Source organism: Coregonus lavaretus (assembly GCF_964263955.1).
Source record: "Coregonus lavaretus genome assembly, chromosome: 32".
Classification (NCBI taxonomy): domain Eukaryota; kingdom Metazoa; phylum Chordata; class Actinopteri; order Salmoniformes; family Salmonidae; genus Coregonus; species Coregonus lavaretus.
This window is the reverse complement of record NC_140019.1, coordinates 16,580,883-16,596,532: the sequence shown is the minus strand read 5'-3', so window position 1 is coordinate 16,596,532 and position 15,650 is coordinate 16,580,883. Positions and strand designations below refer to the sequence as shown.

Genomic DNA, 15,650 nt, shown 5'->3' with positions numbered 1-15,650 from the left:
GTCAGTGTGACGTAAGGGCCAGATTGTGGACGGGAGATTAGGAAAGTGCAGGGTAAAGCAGCTGCCTGGAAGTCTGTTCACCACCTTGCACACTAACAAATAGCTTATGTGTTTAGGATGTGCTCACTGGAGGTCACATGGAAGGGTTATTTTTGCTGCTGGACATGTGGGATCAGAATCCAATATTTTGTCTATTTTACATTGACTTTTCAACAAATGCACCAACTCTCTCTCTCTCTCTCTCCAGTTTCTTCTTTCTGTGATGTCTACTGCATTGTGTTTGCTTTACTGCTCCAGGCCAGGTAACACGAGACACCTGTAAATTAAATTGCCCAGAAGCTTCCAATGTTAGTGAATTGTGGACTTGCATTGCATCCTTATGACTGTCTGCATTGATTTAGGGGTGATGGCTACCTGTGTCACTGTCCTCTATGTTTCTTCGTTAGGCACCTTTGGAGTCAACAGCCCTGCCTTGGTTCGACACTTCAGCCTCAGTGTACAGAGAGGGATGTACAGTAAGTAACACAAATGTTGAAATTTAGCAGTAATTACTCATTTGATTGTGTTTCTGATTTAAGGCAGCCCCCCGCACCTCTCTGATTCAGAGGGGTTGGGTTAAATGTGGAAGACACATTTCGGTTGAATGCATTCAGTTGTACAACTGACTAGGTATCTCCCTTTCCTTTCGTATTATTTGCCTCTCTTCCTCTCTCTCTGTGTCTGTCTGTTTGTCTGTGTGTGTGTAGAGTATGTGAATGCCAAAGAGCTTCCCCTTGATATGAGGTCCATCACAGACCGAGCTGCTCAGACTCTCCTGTGGACAGAGCTCTTCAGAGGTGACACACACACCGAAGGCCTGAATTACATTATTTTTTGTATTTTATTTTACTATTTGTGGAATTTACATAGACAAAAACAATAAACAACTTAATGTTTTAAATACATTTCCACAAACATTAATGACATCACATTTGCTCAGACCCACATTCCCACTGTATCCACACCCTATGTTGTTTCTAATACTTGTAAGACTGCCCCCTATGACTTCAAATTGTGTTATGTTGTTTCTGTCTGTAGGCAGATTTTTTTTCTATATTTAAATAATAAAGCATTCGATTCTTCCATTTTCTTAATGGTGGAGTATCATTTGACTCCCAGTATTTAAGTAATAGCTTCTTCAATATGTGACAAAAATAATATTGTCTAACCTATATACCATGTCTTGAAGTATGCCAATAGACAAATCAAAGCAAATCAAATGTTATTTGCCACATTCGCCGAATACAACCGGTGTAGACATTACAGTGAAATGCTTACAAGCCCTTAACCAACAATGCAGTTTAAGAAAAAAATTAAAATGGCAAATAATTAAAGAGCAGCAGTAAAATAAAATAACAGTACGGAGGTTATATACAGGGGGTACCGGTACAGAGTCAATGTGCGGGGGCACCAGTTAGTCGAGGTAATTGAGGTAATATGTACATGTGGGTAGAGTTAAAGTGACTATGCATAGATAATAAATAGAGTAGCAGCAGCGTAAAAGAGGGGGATGGGGTGGCAATGCAAATAGTCCGGGTAGCCATGATTAGCTGTTCAGGAGGCTTATGGCTTGGGGGTAGAAGCATTTTGGACCTACAGTGAGGGAAAAAAGTATTTGATCCCTTGCTGATTTTGTACGTTTGCCCACTGACAAAGAAATGATCAGTCTATAATTTTAATGGTAGGTTTATTTGAACAGTGAGAGACAGAATAAAAACAAAATAATCCAGAAAAACGCATGTCAAAAATGTTATAAATTGATTTGCATTTTAATGAGGGAAATAAGTATTTGACCCCCTCTCAATCAGAAAGATTTCTGGCTCCCAGGTGTCTTTTATACAGGTAATGAGCTGAGCTCAGTTTGTTACCTATATAAAAGACACCTGTCCACAGAAGCAATCAATCAATCAGATTCCAAACTCTCCTCCATGGCCAAGACCAAAGAGCTCTCCAAGGATGTCAGGGACAAGATTGTAGACCTACACAAGGCTGGAATGGGCTACAAGACCATCACCAAGCAGCTTGGTGAGAAGGTGACAACAGTTGGTGCGATTATTCGCAAATGGAAAAAACACAAAAGTACTGTCAATCTCCCTCGGCCTGGGGCTCCATGCAAGATCTCACCTTGTGGAGTTGCAATGATCATGAGAACGGTGAAGAATCAGCCCAGAACTACACGGGAGGATCTTGTCAATGATCTCAAGGCAGCTGGGACCATAGTCACCAAGAAAACAATTGGTAACACACTACGCCGTGAAGGACTGAAATCCTGCAGCGCCCGCAAGGTCCCCATGCTCAAGAAAGCACATATACAGGGCCGTCTGAAGTTTGCCAATGAACATCTGAATGATTCAGAGGAGAACTGGGTGACAGTGTTGTGGTCAGATGAGACCAAAATTGAGCTCTTTGGCATCAACTCAACTCGCCGTGTTTGGAGGAGGAGGAATGCTGCCTATGACCCCAAGAACACCATCCCCACCGTCAAACATGGAGGTGGAAACATTATGCTTTGGGGGTGTTTTTCAGCTAAGGGGACATGACAACTTCACCGTATCAAAGGGGACGATGGACGGGGCCATGTACCGTCAAATCTTGGATGAGAACCTCCTTCCCTCAGCCAGGGCATTGAAAATGGGTTGTGGATGGGTATTCCAGCATGACAATGACCCAAAACACACGGCCAAGGAAACAAAGGAGTGGCTCAAGAAGAAGCACATTAAGGACCTGGAGTGGCCTAGCCAGTCTCCAGACCTTAATCCCATAGAAAATCTGTGGAGGGAGCTGAAGGTTCGAGTTGCCAAACGTCAGCCTCGAAACCTTAATGACTTGGAGAAGATCTGCAAAGAGGAGTGGGACAAAATCCCTCCTGAAACCTGGTGGCCAACTACAAGAAACGTCTGACCTTTGTGATTGCCAACAAGGGTTTTGCCACCAAGTACTAAGTCATGTTTTGTAGAGGGGTCAAATACTTATTTCCCTCATTAAAATGCAAATCAATTTATAACATTTTTGACATGTGTTTTTCTGGATTTTATTGTTGTTATTCTGTCTCTCACTGTTCAAATAAACCTACCATTAAAATTATAGACTGATCATGTCTTTGTCAGTGGGCAAACGTACAAAATCAGCAGGGGATCAAATACTTTTTTCCCCTCACTGTAGACTTGGCGCTCCGGTACCACTTGCCGTGCGGTAGCAGAGAGAACAGTCAATGACTAGGGTGGCTGGAGTCTTTGATAATTTTTAGGGCCTTCCTCTGACACCGCCTGGTATAGAGGTCCTGGATGGCAGGAAGCTTGGCCCCAGTGATGTACTGGGCCGTACGCTCTACCCTCTGTAGTGCCTTGCGGTCGGAGGCCGAGCAGTTGCCATACCAGGCGGTGATGCAACCAGTCAGGATGCTCTCGATGGTGCAGCTGTATAACTTTTTGAGGATCTGAGGACCCATGCCAAATCTTTTCAGTCTCCTGAGGGGGAATAGTCTTTGTCGTGCCCTCTTCACGACTGTCTGACCTCCTCCCTATAGGCTGTCTCATCATTGTCTGTGATCAGGCCTACCACTGTTGTGTTGTCGGCGAACTTAATGATGGTGTTGGAGTCGTGCCTGGCCATGCAGTCATGGGTGAACAGGGAGTACAGGAGGGGACTGAGCATGCACCCCTGAGGGGCCCCCGTGTTGAGGATCTGCGTGGCAGATGTGTTGTTACCTACCATTACCACCTGGGGGCGGCCCGTCAGTTGCAGTGGGAGGTGTTTAGTCCCAGGGTCCTTAGCTTAGTGATGAGCTTTGAGGGCACTATGGTGTTGAATGCTGAGCTGTAGTCAATGAATAGCATTCTCACGTAGGTGTTCCTCTTGTCCAGGTGGGAAAGGCCAGTGTGGAGTGCAATAGAGATTGCGTCATCTGTGGATCTGTTGGGGCGGTATGCAAATTGGAGTGGGTCTAGGGTTTCTGGGATAATGCTGTTGATGTGAGCCATGACCAGCCTTTCAAAGCACTTCATGGCTACAGACGTGAGTGCTATGGGTCGGTAGTCATTTAGGCAGGTTATCTTGGTGTTCTTGGGCACAGGGACTATGGTGGTCTGCTTGAAACATGTTGGTATTACAGACTCAGTCAGGGACATGTTGAAAATGTCAGTGAAGACACTTGCCAGTTGGTCAGCGCATGCTCGGAGTACACGTCCTGGTAATCCATCTGGCCCTGCGGCCTTGTGAATGTTGACCTGCTTAAATCGGCTTCGGCTACAGAGAGCTTGATCACATAGTCACCCGGAACAGCTGATGCTCTCATGTATGCTTCAGTGTTGCTTGCCTCGAAGCGAGCATAGAAGTGATTTAGCTCGTCTGGTAGGCTTGTGTCACTGGCAGCTCGCGGCTGTGCTTCCCTTTGTAGTCTGTAATAGTTTTCAAGCCCTGCCACATCCGACGAGCGTCAGAGCCGGTGTAGTACGATCCAATCTTAGTCCTGTATTGACTCTTTGCCTGTTTGATGGTTCGTCGGAGGGCATAGCGGGATTTCTTATAAACGTCCGGGTTAGAGTCCCGCTCCTTGAAAGCAGCAGCTCTACCCTTTAGCTCAGTGCGGATGTTGCCTGTAATCCATAGCTTCTGGTTGGGGTATGTACGTACGGTCACTGTGGGGATGACGTCATCGATGCATTTATTGATGAAACCAGTGACTGATGTGGTGTACTCCTCAATGCTATCGGATGAATCCTGGAACATATTCCAGTCTGTGCTAGCAAAACAGTCCTGTAGCTTAGCATCTGTGTCATCTGAACACTTCCTTAACGAGTCACTGGTGCTTCCTGCTTTAGTTTTTGCTTATAAGCAGGAATCAGGAGGGTCGAGTTATGGTCAGATTTGCCAAATGGAGGGTGAGGGAGAGCTTTGTACGCGTCTCTGTGTGTAGAGTAAAAGACGTCTAGAGTTTTTTTTCCCCCTCTGGTTGCACATTTAACATGCTGGTAGAAATTAGGTAGAACGGATTTCAGTTTCCCTGCATTAAAGTCCCCGGCCACTAGGAGCGCTGCCTCCGGATGAACGTTTTGCTGTTTACTTATGGCCTTATACAGCTAATTGAGTGCAATCTTAGTGCCTGCATCGGTTTGTGGTGGTAAATAGAAAGCTATTAAAAATATAGATAAAAACTATCTTGGTAAATAGTGTGGTCTACAGCTTATCATGAGATACTGTACCTCAGGCGAGCAAAACCTAGAGACTTCCTTTGTATTAGATTTTATGCACCAGCTGTTTACAAATATACACAGACCGCCACCCCTTGTCTTACCGGAGTCAGCCATTCTATCCTGCCAATGTAGCGTATATCCCGCCAGCTGTATGTTATCCATGTCGTCGTTCAGCCATGACTCGGTGAAACATAAGATACAGTTTTTAATGTCCTGTTGGTCGTCTAATTTATTTTCAAATGATTGAACTTTATTTTTTTATTTAACCAGGTAAGTCAGTTGAGAACAAGTTCTCATTTACAACTGTGACCTGGCCAAGATAAAGCAAAGCAATGCAATAAAAACAACAACACAGACTTACATATGGGATAAACAAAACAGTCAAAAAATACAACAGAAAATATATATACAGTGGGGAAAAAAAGTATTTAGTCAGCCACCAATTGTGCAAGGTCTCCCACTTAAAAAGATGAGAGGCCTGTAATTTTCATCATAGGTACACGTCAACTATGACAGACAAAATGAGAAAAAAAATCCAGAAAATCAGATTGTAGGATTTTTAATGAATTTATTTGCAAATTATGGTGGAAAATAAGTATTTGGTCACCTACAAAGAAGCAAGATTTCTGGCTCTCACAGACCTGTAACTTCTTCTTTAAGAGGCTCCTCTGTCCTCCACTCGTTACCTGTATTAATGGCACCTGTTTGAACTTGTAGACCTGCACCAGGCTGGGAAGACTGAATCTGCAATAGGTAAGCAGCTTGGTTTGAAGAAATCAACTGTGGGAGCAATTATTAGGAAATGGAAGACATACAAGACCACTGATAATCTCCCTCGATCTGGGGCTCCACGCAAGATCTCACCCCGTGGGGTCAAAATGATCACAAGAACGGTGAGCAAAAATCCCAGAACCACACGGGGGGACCTAGTGAATGACCCGCAGAGAGCTGGGACCAAAGTAACAAAGCCTACCATCAGTAACACCCTACGCCGCCAGGCATCCAAAGAACACCATACCTACTGTGAAGCATGGTGGTGGAAACATCATGCTTTGGGGCTGTTTTTCTGCAAAGGGACCAGGACGACTGATCCGTGTTAAGGAAAGAATAAATGGGGCCATGTATCGTGAGATTTTGAGTGAAAACCTCCTTCCATCAGCAAGGGCATTGAAGATGAAACGTGGCTGGGTCTTTCAACATTACAATGATCCCAAACACACCGCCCGGGCAACGAAGGAGTGGCTTCATAAGAAGCATTTCAAGGTCCTGGAGTGGCCTAGCCAGTCTCCAGATCTCAACCCCATAGAAAATCTTTGGAGGGAGTTGAAAGTCTGTGTTGCCCAGCGACAGCCCCAAAACGTCACTGCTCTAGAGGAGATCTGCATGGAGGAATGGGCCAAAATACCAGCAACAGTGTGTGAAAACCTTGTGAAGACTTACAGAAAACGTTTGACCTGTGTCATTGCCAACAAAGGGTATATAAAAGTATTGAGAAACTTTTGTTATTGACCAAATACTTCAGACGGGCCTAGACATGTACTGGCTTAAGCAGGGGGACACGTCTTGCACTGCAGGATTTGAGTCCCTGGCGGCGTAGTGTGTTACTGATGGTAGGCTTTGTTACTTTGGTCCCAGCTCTCTGCAGGTCATTCACTAGGTCCCCCTGTGTGGTTCTGGGATTTTTGCTCACCGTTCTTGTGATCATTTTGACCCCACGGGGTGAGATCTTGCGTGGAGCCCCAGATCGAGGGAGATTTCTTCAAACCAAGCTGCTTACCTATTGCAGATTCAGTCTTCCCAGCCTGGTGCAGGTCTACAATTTTGTTTCTGGTGTCCTTTGACAGCTCTTTGGTCTTGGCCATAGTGGAGTTTGGAGTGTGACTGTTTGAGGTTGTGGACAGGTGTCTTTTATGTCTTTTATACTGATAACAAGTTCAAACAGGTGCCATTAATACAGGTAACGAGTGGAGGACAGAGGAGCCTCTTAAAGAAGAAGTTACAGGTCTGTGAGAGCCAGAAATCTTGCTTGTTTGTAGGTGACCAAATACTTATTTTCCACCATAATTTGCAAATAAATTCATTAAAAATCCTACAATGTGATTTTCTGGAAAAACATTTCTCAATTTGTCTGTCATAGTTGACGTGTACCTATGATGAAAATTACAGTCCTCTCATCTTTTTAAGTGGGAGAACTTGCACAATTGGTGGCTGACTAAATACTTTTTTCCCCCACTGTACAGTGTGTGCAAATGTAGGAAGTTATGGAGGTAAGGCAATAAATAGGCCATAGTGCAAAATAATTACAATTAGTATTAACACTGGAATGATAGATGTGCAAGAGATGATGTGCAAATAGAGATACTGGGGTGCAAATTAGCAAAATAAATTACAATATGGGGATGAGGTAGTTGGGTGGGCTAATTTCAGATGGGCTGTGTACAGGTGTAGTGATCGGTAAGGTGCTCTGACAACTGATGCTTAAAGTTAGTGAGGGACATAAGAGTCTCCAGCTTCAGAGATTTTTGCAATTAGTTCCAGTCATTGGCAGCAGAGAACTGGAAGGAATGGTGGCCAAAGGAGGTGTTGGCTTTGGGGATGACCAGTGAGATATACCTGCTGGAGCGCATATTACTGATGGGTGTTGCTATGGTGACCAATGAGCTAAGATAAGGCTGGGATTTGCCTAGCAGTGATTTATAGATGGCCTGGAGCCAGTGGGTTTGGCGACGAATATGTAGTGAGGACCAGCCAACAAGAGCGTACAGGTCACAGTGATGGGTAGTATATAGGGCTTTGGTGACAAAACGGATGGCACTGTGATAGACTACATCCAATTTGCTGAGTAGAGTGTTGGAGGCTATTTTGTAAATGACATCGCCGAAGTCAAGGATCGGTAGGATAGTCAGTTTTACGAGGGCATGTTTGGCAGCATGAGTGAAGGAGGCTTTGTTGCAAAATAGGAAGCCGGTTCTAGATTTAACTTTGGATTGGAGATGCTTAATTTGATTCTGGAAGGATTGTTTACAGTCTAACCAGACACCTAGGTATTTGTAGTTGTCCACCTACTCTAGGTCAGACCCGTCGAGAGTAGTGATTCTAGTCGGGTGGCCGGGTGCCAGCAGCGTTCGATTGAAGAGCATGCATTTAGTTTTACTAGTGTTTAAGAGCAGTTGGAGGCTACTGAAGGAGTGTTGTATGGCATTGAAGCTCGTTTTGGAGGTTTGTTAACACAGTGTCCAATGAAGGGCCAGATGTATACAAAATGGTGTCGTCTGCGTAGAGGTGGATCTGAGAGTCACCAGCAGCAAGAGCGACATCATTGATATACACGGAGAAAAGAGTCGGCCCAAGAATTGAACCCTGTGGTACCCCCATAGAGACTGCCATAGGTCCAAACAACAGGCCCTCCGATTTGACACATTGAACTCTATCTGAGAAGTAGTTGGTGAACCAGGCGAGGCAGTCATTTGAGAAACCAAGGCTATTTAGTCTGCCAATAAGAATGCGGTGGTTGACAGTCGAAAGCCTTGGCCAGGTTGATGAAGACGGCTGCACAGTACTGTCTATTATCGATCGCGGTTATAATATCGTTTAGGACCTTGAGCGTGGCTGAGGTGCACCCATGACCAGCTCAGAAACCGGATTGCATAGCGGAGAAGGTACGTTGGGATTCTAAATGGTCGGTGATCTGTTTTGTTAACTTGGCTTTCAAAAACTTTCGAAAGGTAGGGCAGGATGGATATAGGTCTCTAACAGTTTGGATCTAGAGTGTCACCCCCTGTGAAGAGGGGGATGACCGCGGCAGCTTTCCAATCTCTGGGGATCTCAGACGTTACGAAAGAGAGGTTGAACAGGCTAGTAATAGAGGTTGCGACAATTTCGGCGGCTAATTTTAGAAAGAAAGGGTCCAGATTGTCTAGCCCAGATGATTTGTAGGGGTCCAGATTGGCTAATAGGATTGATGGAAGAGGCAGATAGACGGATTAAAAGTACATTTACATTGTAAAACTGACAGACAGTTTTCTAACTCTGCCCATAACTTTCGGATTTTATAGCTCTACCAAAAGGCATGAATTAGTTTTACACTTAAGACATTACTCTGCGGTTGTGCTGTAGAATTTGTGAATTTTGTCTCTTGTTTAATAGATTCTATAACATTCCTTTACCTGTCTTCCCATACTCCTCCAGGATTGGGGATGACTATGAGTTACCTTTTCCGCGAGCCCGCTACCATCAACTACCCATTTGAGAAGGGTCCCCTGTCTCCTCGTTTCCGTGGTGAACACGCTCTGCGCCGGTACCCCAACGGAGAGGAACGTTGTATCGCCTGCAAGCTGTGTGAGGCTGTCTGCCCTGCCCAGGTGACCCTATACACACCTACTGTACCCTATACACACACTGGCAGCCTATACACACACTGGCACTGGCAATGCACTACACTGCCCTCAATGCCCTGGTCACTATACACACTAGTACTACAAACTACTGTATATAGGCCTATACATCAGTAATACCTGCTTGTATGTACCTGCAGTTCACAACAGTACCCAGGGTATAGGTAACTTCATATACTTTACTATGGAATGCTACCCCAACCAGGTAACCCCTACAAAGACCAGTTAAGTCCCCATAGAGTTCACATGGTTTACATTCCCTCCTCTTGCTCATTATGTCCTCTCTCTGCTGCCCCTTGTCTGCCCCAGGCCATTACCATTGAGGCTGAGACACGTGCAGATGGTAGCAGGAGGACCACTCGCTACGACATCGACATGACCAAGTGCATCTACTGTGGCTTCTGCCAGGAGGCCTGCCCTGTTGATGCTATTGTGGAGGTAAACAGCTGACAACCCATCTCTCTTTCTTTCTTTCAATTCAATGGGCTTTATTGGGATGGGAAACATGTTTACATTGCCAAAGCAATTGAAATAGATAATAAACCAAAGTGAAAAATACAATCAAAAACAGTAAACAGTACTCACAAAAGTTTCAAAGGAATAGAAACATTTCAAATTATGGCTATGTACCATGTTGTAATGATGTGCAAAAAGTTAAATTACAAAAAGGAAAATAATCTGAGGAAAATATCTCTTTCTTTCTCTCAGCTTGTCAACTTCTAAAACAGAACATTCAGTAGCCTATTCCAGAACTTCTGGAGTATTCTAGGGCTTTCTGGACTTATTTCTCTCTTTCATGTCCTTCAGGGTCCAAACTTTGAGTTTGCCACGGAGACCCACGAGGAGTTGCTGTACAACAAAGAGAAGCTACTGAACAATGGAGATCAGTGGGAGTCAGAGATTGCTGCCAACATACATGCAGACTACCTCTATAGATAGACCATCGTACTGGCAAACCAACCTAACTACATATACTATGCATACCGTAAACATTAAGACAATCTAATGTCAATTAATATTACACAAACAAAGCAATAGATCATACTTTTAACAGAGAGAGCCAGTAGGCCTATTGTCAAAGGCAAATAAACACAAGTGTAAAAGTGCACACACAAATTGTACATTAATCATTATTTGATCAGTGTATACCTCATGCACATTTTGTCATTAACAAAAACTTTTAAGTATTATAACTGTAGATGAAATTGTAGGTTATGTATTTGTATGAAGAAAATAAATTATGTTCTGAAGGCCTCTTTGTGTACTCTTCATCCACTTTTGGAAGAAGTTAAAAAGTGATAGCTTGGCACTGTAGATACTGTAGCTTGATTTGCCCTAATGAAAAATGTGTCAACACCTACAAAAATGTCCATTCATCATTATCGGCATAATAAACATTTCATGTTGCTGCAGGATTATTTTCCTGCTCTAGCAAACTGGCTCAAATTAAGATCCTACATCTGTACGTGTATGAAATCATCGGGAGTTGTAACAAAAGCGTTGTATTGCTGGCGTTGATCACATGACATGGGCGGAAACTGACTGATCCACGCTGAATCTCCCGCGAACGCAGCCATTTACTCTTTTCCTCTTCGTTTCAACGGCGGTGAGTCTAAACATTTTTCCTGATGTGAAGCTTGTCTAAATTCAATTTTTAATCATTGTGAATAAAATGGGTTTCATTGGAGACACTAACGAACGTTATTGGTGTACATATACACTCAGTTTAGTAAATATTTTGATAATATGCGGAGTTATTAGACCATTTTATTGATTTTCAAGACCATGCTAGCGAACGTTAGCTGCCATGTTAGCTTGCAGCGAACGTTAGCTTTGCGAAATGCTAACTAACTGGATTTCGAGACTTTAAAAAAAATGTGTTCTGTTTCTGTGATTGAGGATGTTTCGCTATCTATTGTTATTGTCCATACAAATAACAGATTCTACCAGTTGTGTGCTTTGAGACTGAGTTAGTTTTTACACAACAAACGTTTACTTAGCCTGTTAGCTAGCTAAACGGGGACAGATTTTAGCGCTGCACAGACATTGTTCCAGTCGAAACTAGAAAAGTGCGGCAGCCTGCTGAATCAGTGGCGCACTCATCAAATGCTAACTGTTAGCTAGCCATCCTCTGCGTTAAAAATGCATGCTGTACTAGGTACATCAAATAAAACACTGATGAATATTTCATTTAGAAGGCATATAACTGCATTTCGATTGTAATCATCTGATTGTTTACACGTTTTAATATCGTGTTGTCAAATGTCGGAAAATATGCAATGGATTTGGAAGAAGTTGCTAGAATTAAAACCGCCCTAAAACAAGCGTTAACTAGCGAGGTTACTTGTTTGTTAGCTAGTTCCTGGGCGCGTGCTGCTGTCTCGATATGTCGAAAGTTTGCTGCAGTTTAGCGATCCCATCATTACCAACTAGTTAGCAAACCAGTTAACTCTGTAGCTAGTTAGTTAACCCAGCTACCCAGGTTATGTAACTAGCTAACCATTACTGCGCCCTGTCCTGTTTTTAGGAGAACATCAAAAACCACAACACATTTAACAATGGCAGAAGGCGAGCCACAGGTCCAGTTCAAGGTGAGGGCTATTATATCTCAGACGTCTACGGTTTTAGAACATGAAGCAGGATTATATTTTGAGTTTGGTCATGGGTAACTAGCTGCTGTTTCCACCCATGTTTCAACTTCTATTCCTCTCAGCTTGTGTTGGTTGGCGATGGAGGAACAGGAAAGACCACTTTCGTCAAAAGACATTTGACGGGAGAGTTTGAGAAGAAATATGTTGGTAAGTCACTCCAATTGGCATGTAATTACTTAAACCAACAACACACAATTTATAGTGAGAACACAGCCACATGGGATGATAAATGGGTGCTAGGCCTCTGAACACAGCCTGTAATAGTTTTGCATTTTAGTCATTTAGCAGACGCTCTTACCAGAGCGACTTGCAGTTAGTGAGTGCATACATTCCCCCCCCCCCCCCATACATTTTTTCATACTGTATAACGCTTAATCAGAGTTTTAGGCATTGGGAGGGAGCCATGGTGGCAGATTCAACTGTCAGGGTGCAGATGCCTCCTATATGAAAGGTTGGATGGAGGCATCAGATAGCTTTCTCCGCTATCATCAAAGCGGTGACCCGATCCTGCAGGTTCATGCTCTACAACATTCGCAGAGTATGACCCTACCTTACACAGAAAGCGGCACAGGTCCTAATCCAGGCACTTGTCATCTCCCGTCTGGATTACTGCAACTCGCTGTTGGCTGGGCTCCCTGCCTGTGCCATTAAACCCCTACAACTTATCCAGAACGCTGCAGCCCGTCTGGTGTTCAAACTTCCCAAGTTCTCTCATATCACCCCGCTCCTCTGCACACTCCACTGGCTTCCAGTGGAAGCTTGCATCTACTACAAAACCATGGTGCTTGCCTACGGAGCTGTGAGGGGAACGGCACCTCATTACCTTCAGGCTCTGATCAGACCTTAGACCCAAACGAGGGCACTACGTTCATCCACCTCTTTAAGGAATACCTGGAATAGTATAACAGTAATCCTTCTAACCCCCACACCCCCCATAAAAAATAAAAATAAAAGGGGCAGGGGGTGGTTGTCCCACTGGCTATCCTAAGTTGAATGCACCTATTTGTAAGTCGCTCTGGATAAGAGTGTCTGCTAAATGACTTAAATGTAAATAGCAATGTGCAGAAAGCGTGTGACACAGTGAAACACAGACACCATTCTAGCCTCTTAGGACCTGTCTTGTAAAACTGTCCCTTTCTCTTCTTTCCCATTCTCCCTCCACCTAACTCTCCCTTGTTTCCTGCAATCTCTCCCCTCCCTCATTTCTCCTGTTGTGTTTCCCCTCTTCTCTCCCCTTTCCTTCCTTCTAGCCACGTTGGGGGTGGAGGTGCACCCGCTGGTCTTCCACACTAACAGAGGGGCCATCAAATACAACGTGTGGGACACAGCCGGGCAGGAGAAGTTTGGAGGGCTCCGAGACGGCTATTACATCCAAGGTATGGTATAAAACAGTGCTTATTAGCTTATCCTGGAGTTTTTCATGACCAGGAGGAAGAACTCTGTGCTCTACTAAAATACTTGCATACAGAGCTTTGTATGGAAGGTCAATGGCAAGTTCTTATAACCAATGGCTAAAGTCCTGCACCCATTGTTAACCTTGCCCTGAAGCAGAGTACTTCTGATAGCCCATTTGACACCAGAAGAAGTTGTGCCCTCCAGGGCCAGGAACTCTAATGAATGACAATAGCTATTCTAACAATGGGTAACCACTGCCCCCTCTAAGGATGCTGTGTTGAGTAGATTCATGTTGTGACTCTCCCTTTCTATATCCTTCTCTTGCTTTCTTTGACTCTTCACTCCATCTGTGCCTTTCTCTTTTCTCTCCACTCCTACTTTGTACTCTCACCTTCCACTCTCCAGCCCAGTGTGCGATCATCATGTTTGACGTCACATCTCGAGTCACCTACAAGAACGTACCCAACTGGCATCGTGATCTGGTGCGTGTCTGTGAGAACATTCCCATAGTCCTCTGCGGCAACAAGGTGGACATCAAAGACAGGAAAGTCAAAGCCAAGAGCATCGTATTCCATCGCAAGAAGAACCTCCAGGTAATTATTACACTTTAGTACAGTAGACTGTTCTTATGCAGTGTATTTGGGTTTCTGTGCAAACTGAAAGACTTGCCCTGATGAAATAATGGGTAAATAAGCAACATTTGTGACCCCCCCCCCCCCCCCCCCTCCTCTCTCTCAGTACTACGACATCTCTGCTAAGAGTAATTACAACTTTGAGAAGCCCTTCCTGTGGCTAGCGCGGAAGCTGATTGGAGACCCCAACCTGGAGTTTGTGGCCATGCCCGCCCTCGCCCCCCCAGAGATCCTCATGGACCCCTCTCTCGCCGCGCAGTACGAGCACGACCTCAAAGTGAGTAGAACCACAGTGGCCCAGCACGGGTATATTGACTGCATAGAGACCAGACTGTCAAATGTTATCAGATGAAATTGGATTAGATTGGCTAGATTATTACATATATCAATGTCTTTTGTTATGTATCGTCCTAACCATTATTCACTTTCTCCACCCTCTCCAGGTTGCATCAGAAACAGCGCTCCCAGATGAAGATGATGACCTTTAACCTGTTACCTATGATCTCTCACCCCCCCCCCCCGCGTGGTAGGAAGTTGTCTGAGTTTGGCCCCTTTACTGTAAAATCCCGTTGCAGATTTATTTTTTATTTTTGAACTCTATTTTTTTGTTTCGCTTGTTTTAAAACGGAAAGAAATACAAACATGGTGAAGTCGTGTGGTTCTCTAGTTTCACTGTAAGACACCGCCCTAGTGTTGGCATGGCAATGTTACTCACCATCATCAAGCACCACCCTCTGCCCTTCCCCGGCACACGCTGGGCTAAGGCCGACCAACCGGAAGCACTTGGGGGGGGAATAAACTTTGAATAAAAACATTCTCAATATAACATGCAGTTCTCTGATTCATTGTTTTGCTAAGTGTTTTAACGTGTGGCTAGGGGTAGAAGTTTAGCATGGTAGATGCTAATCTTAAGTAGCTGATATAAGGCTAGGGTTGGGGTCAATTCCGGAAATAAATTACTTAAGGTTCCTTATACAGTGGGGGGAAAAAAGTATTTAGTCAGCCACCAATTGTGCAAGTTCTCCCACTTAAAAAGATGAGAGGCCTGTAATTTTCATCATAGGTACACGTCAACTATGAGACAAATTGAGAATTTTTTCCTCCAGAAAATCACATTGTAGGATTTCTAATGAATTTATTTGCAAATTATGGTGGAAAATAAGTATTTGGTGAGGCCCATTCCTCCATGCAGATCTCATCTAGAGCAGTGATGTTTTGGGGCTGTCGCTGGCCAACACAGACTTTCAACTCCCTCCAAAGATTTTCTATGGGGTTGAGATCTGGAGACTGGCTAGGCCACTCCAGGACCTTGAAATGCTTCTTACGAAGCCACTCCTTCGTTGCCCG

General features: G+C 44.2%; 2 protein-coding genes across 2 annotated transcripts; both read left to right on the top strand.

Moving 5' to 3' along the window:
- The first annotated feature begins 450 nt into the window (after positions 1 to 450).
- Positions 451 to 10,674, top strand: ndufs8b (NADH:ubiquinone oxidoreductase core subunit S8b). Its single transcript, XM_084150064.1, has 5 exons — positions 451 to 515; positions 747 to 836; positions 9,420 to 9,592; positions 9,935 to 10,063; positions 10,433 to 10,674. Exons 1-5 carry the CDS (start codon positions 509 to 511, stop codon positions 10,562 to 10,564), a joined length of 531 nt encoding a protein of 176 aa, XP_084006190.1. The 5' UTR covers positions 451 to 508; the 3' UTR covers positions 10,565 to 10,674.
- A 471-nt stretch (positions 10,675 to 11,145) lies between these two features.
- ran (RAN, member RAS oncogene family) lies at positions 11,146 to 15,129 on the top strand. The gene is made up of 7 exons (XM_084150045.1): positions 11,146 to 11,231; positions 12,153 to 12,216; positions 12,339 to 12,423; positions 13,527 to 13,652; positions 14,077 to 14,264; positions 14,410 to 14,580; positions 14,747 to 15,129. The coding sequence occupies exons 2-7, from the start codon at positions 12,184 to 12,186 to the stop codon at positions 14,789 to 14,791; spliced, it is 648 nt and encodes a 215-aa protein (XP_084006171.1). The 5' UTR covers positions 11,146 to 11,231; positions 12,153 to 12,183; the 3' UTR covers positions 14,792 to 15,129.
- Positions 15,130 to 15,650: the final 521 nt, after the last annotated feature.

Coding starts and splice junctions, on each gene's coding strand:
- ran (XM_084150045.1), top strand. CDS start 12,184: ATGGCAGAAGGCGAGCCACAGGTCCAGTTCAAG. Junction 12,217..12,338: donor AGCCACAGGTCCAGTTCAAG/GTGAGGGCTATT, acceptor TATTCCTCTCAG/CTTGTGTTGGTTGGCGATGG. Junction 13,653..14,076: donor AGACGGCTATTACATCCAAG/GTATGGTATAAA, acceptor TCCACTCTCCAG/CCCAGTGTGCGATCATCATG.
- ndufs8b (XM_084150064.1), top strand. Junction 837..9,419: donor GTGGACAGAGCTCTTCAGAG/GTGACACACACA, acceptor ATACTCCTCCAG/GATTGGGGATGACTATGAGT. Junction 9,593..9,934: donor AGGCTGTCTGCCCTGCCCAG/GTGACCCTATAC, acceptor TGTCTGCCCCAG/GCCATTACCATTGAGGCTGA.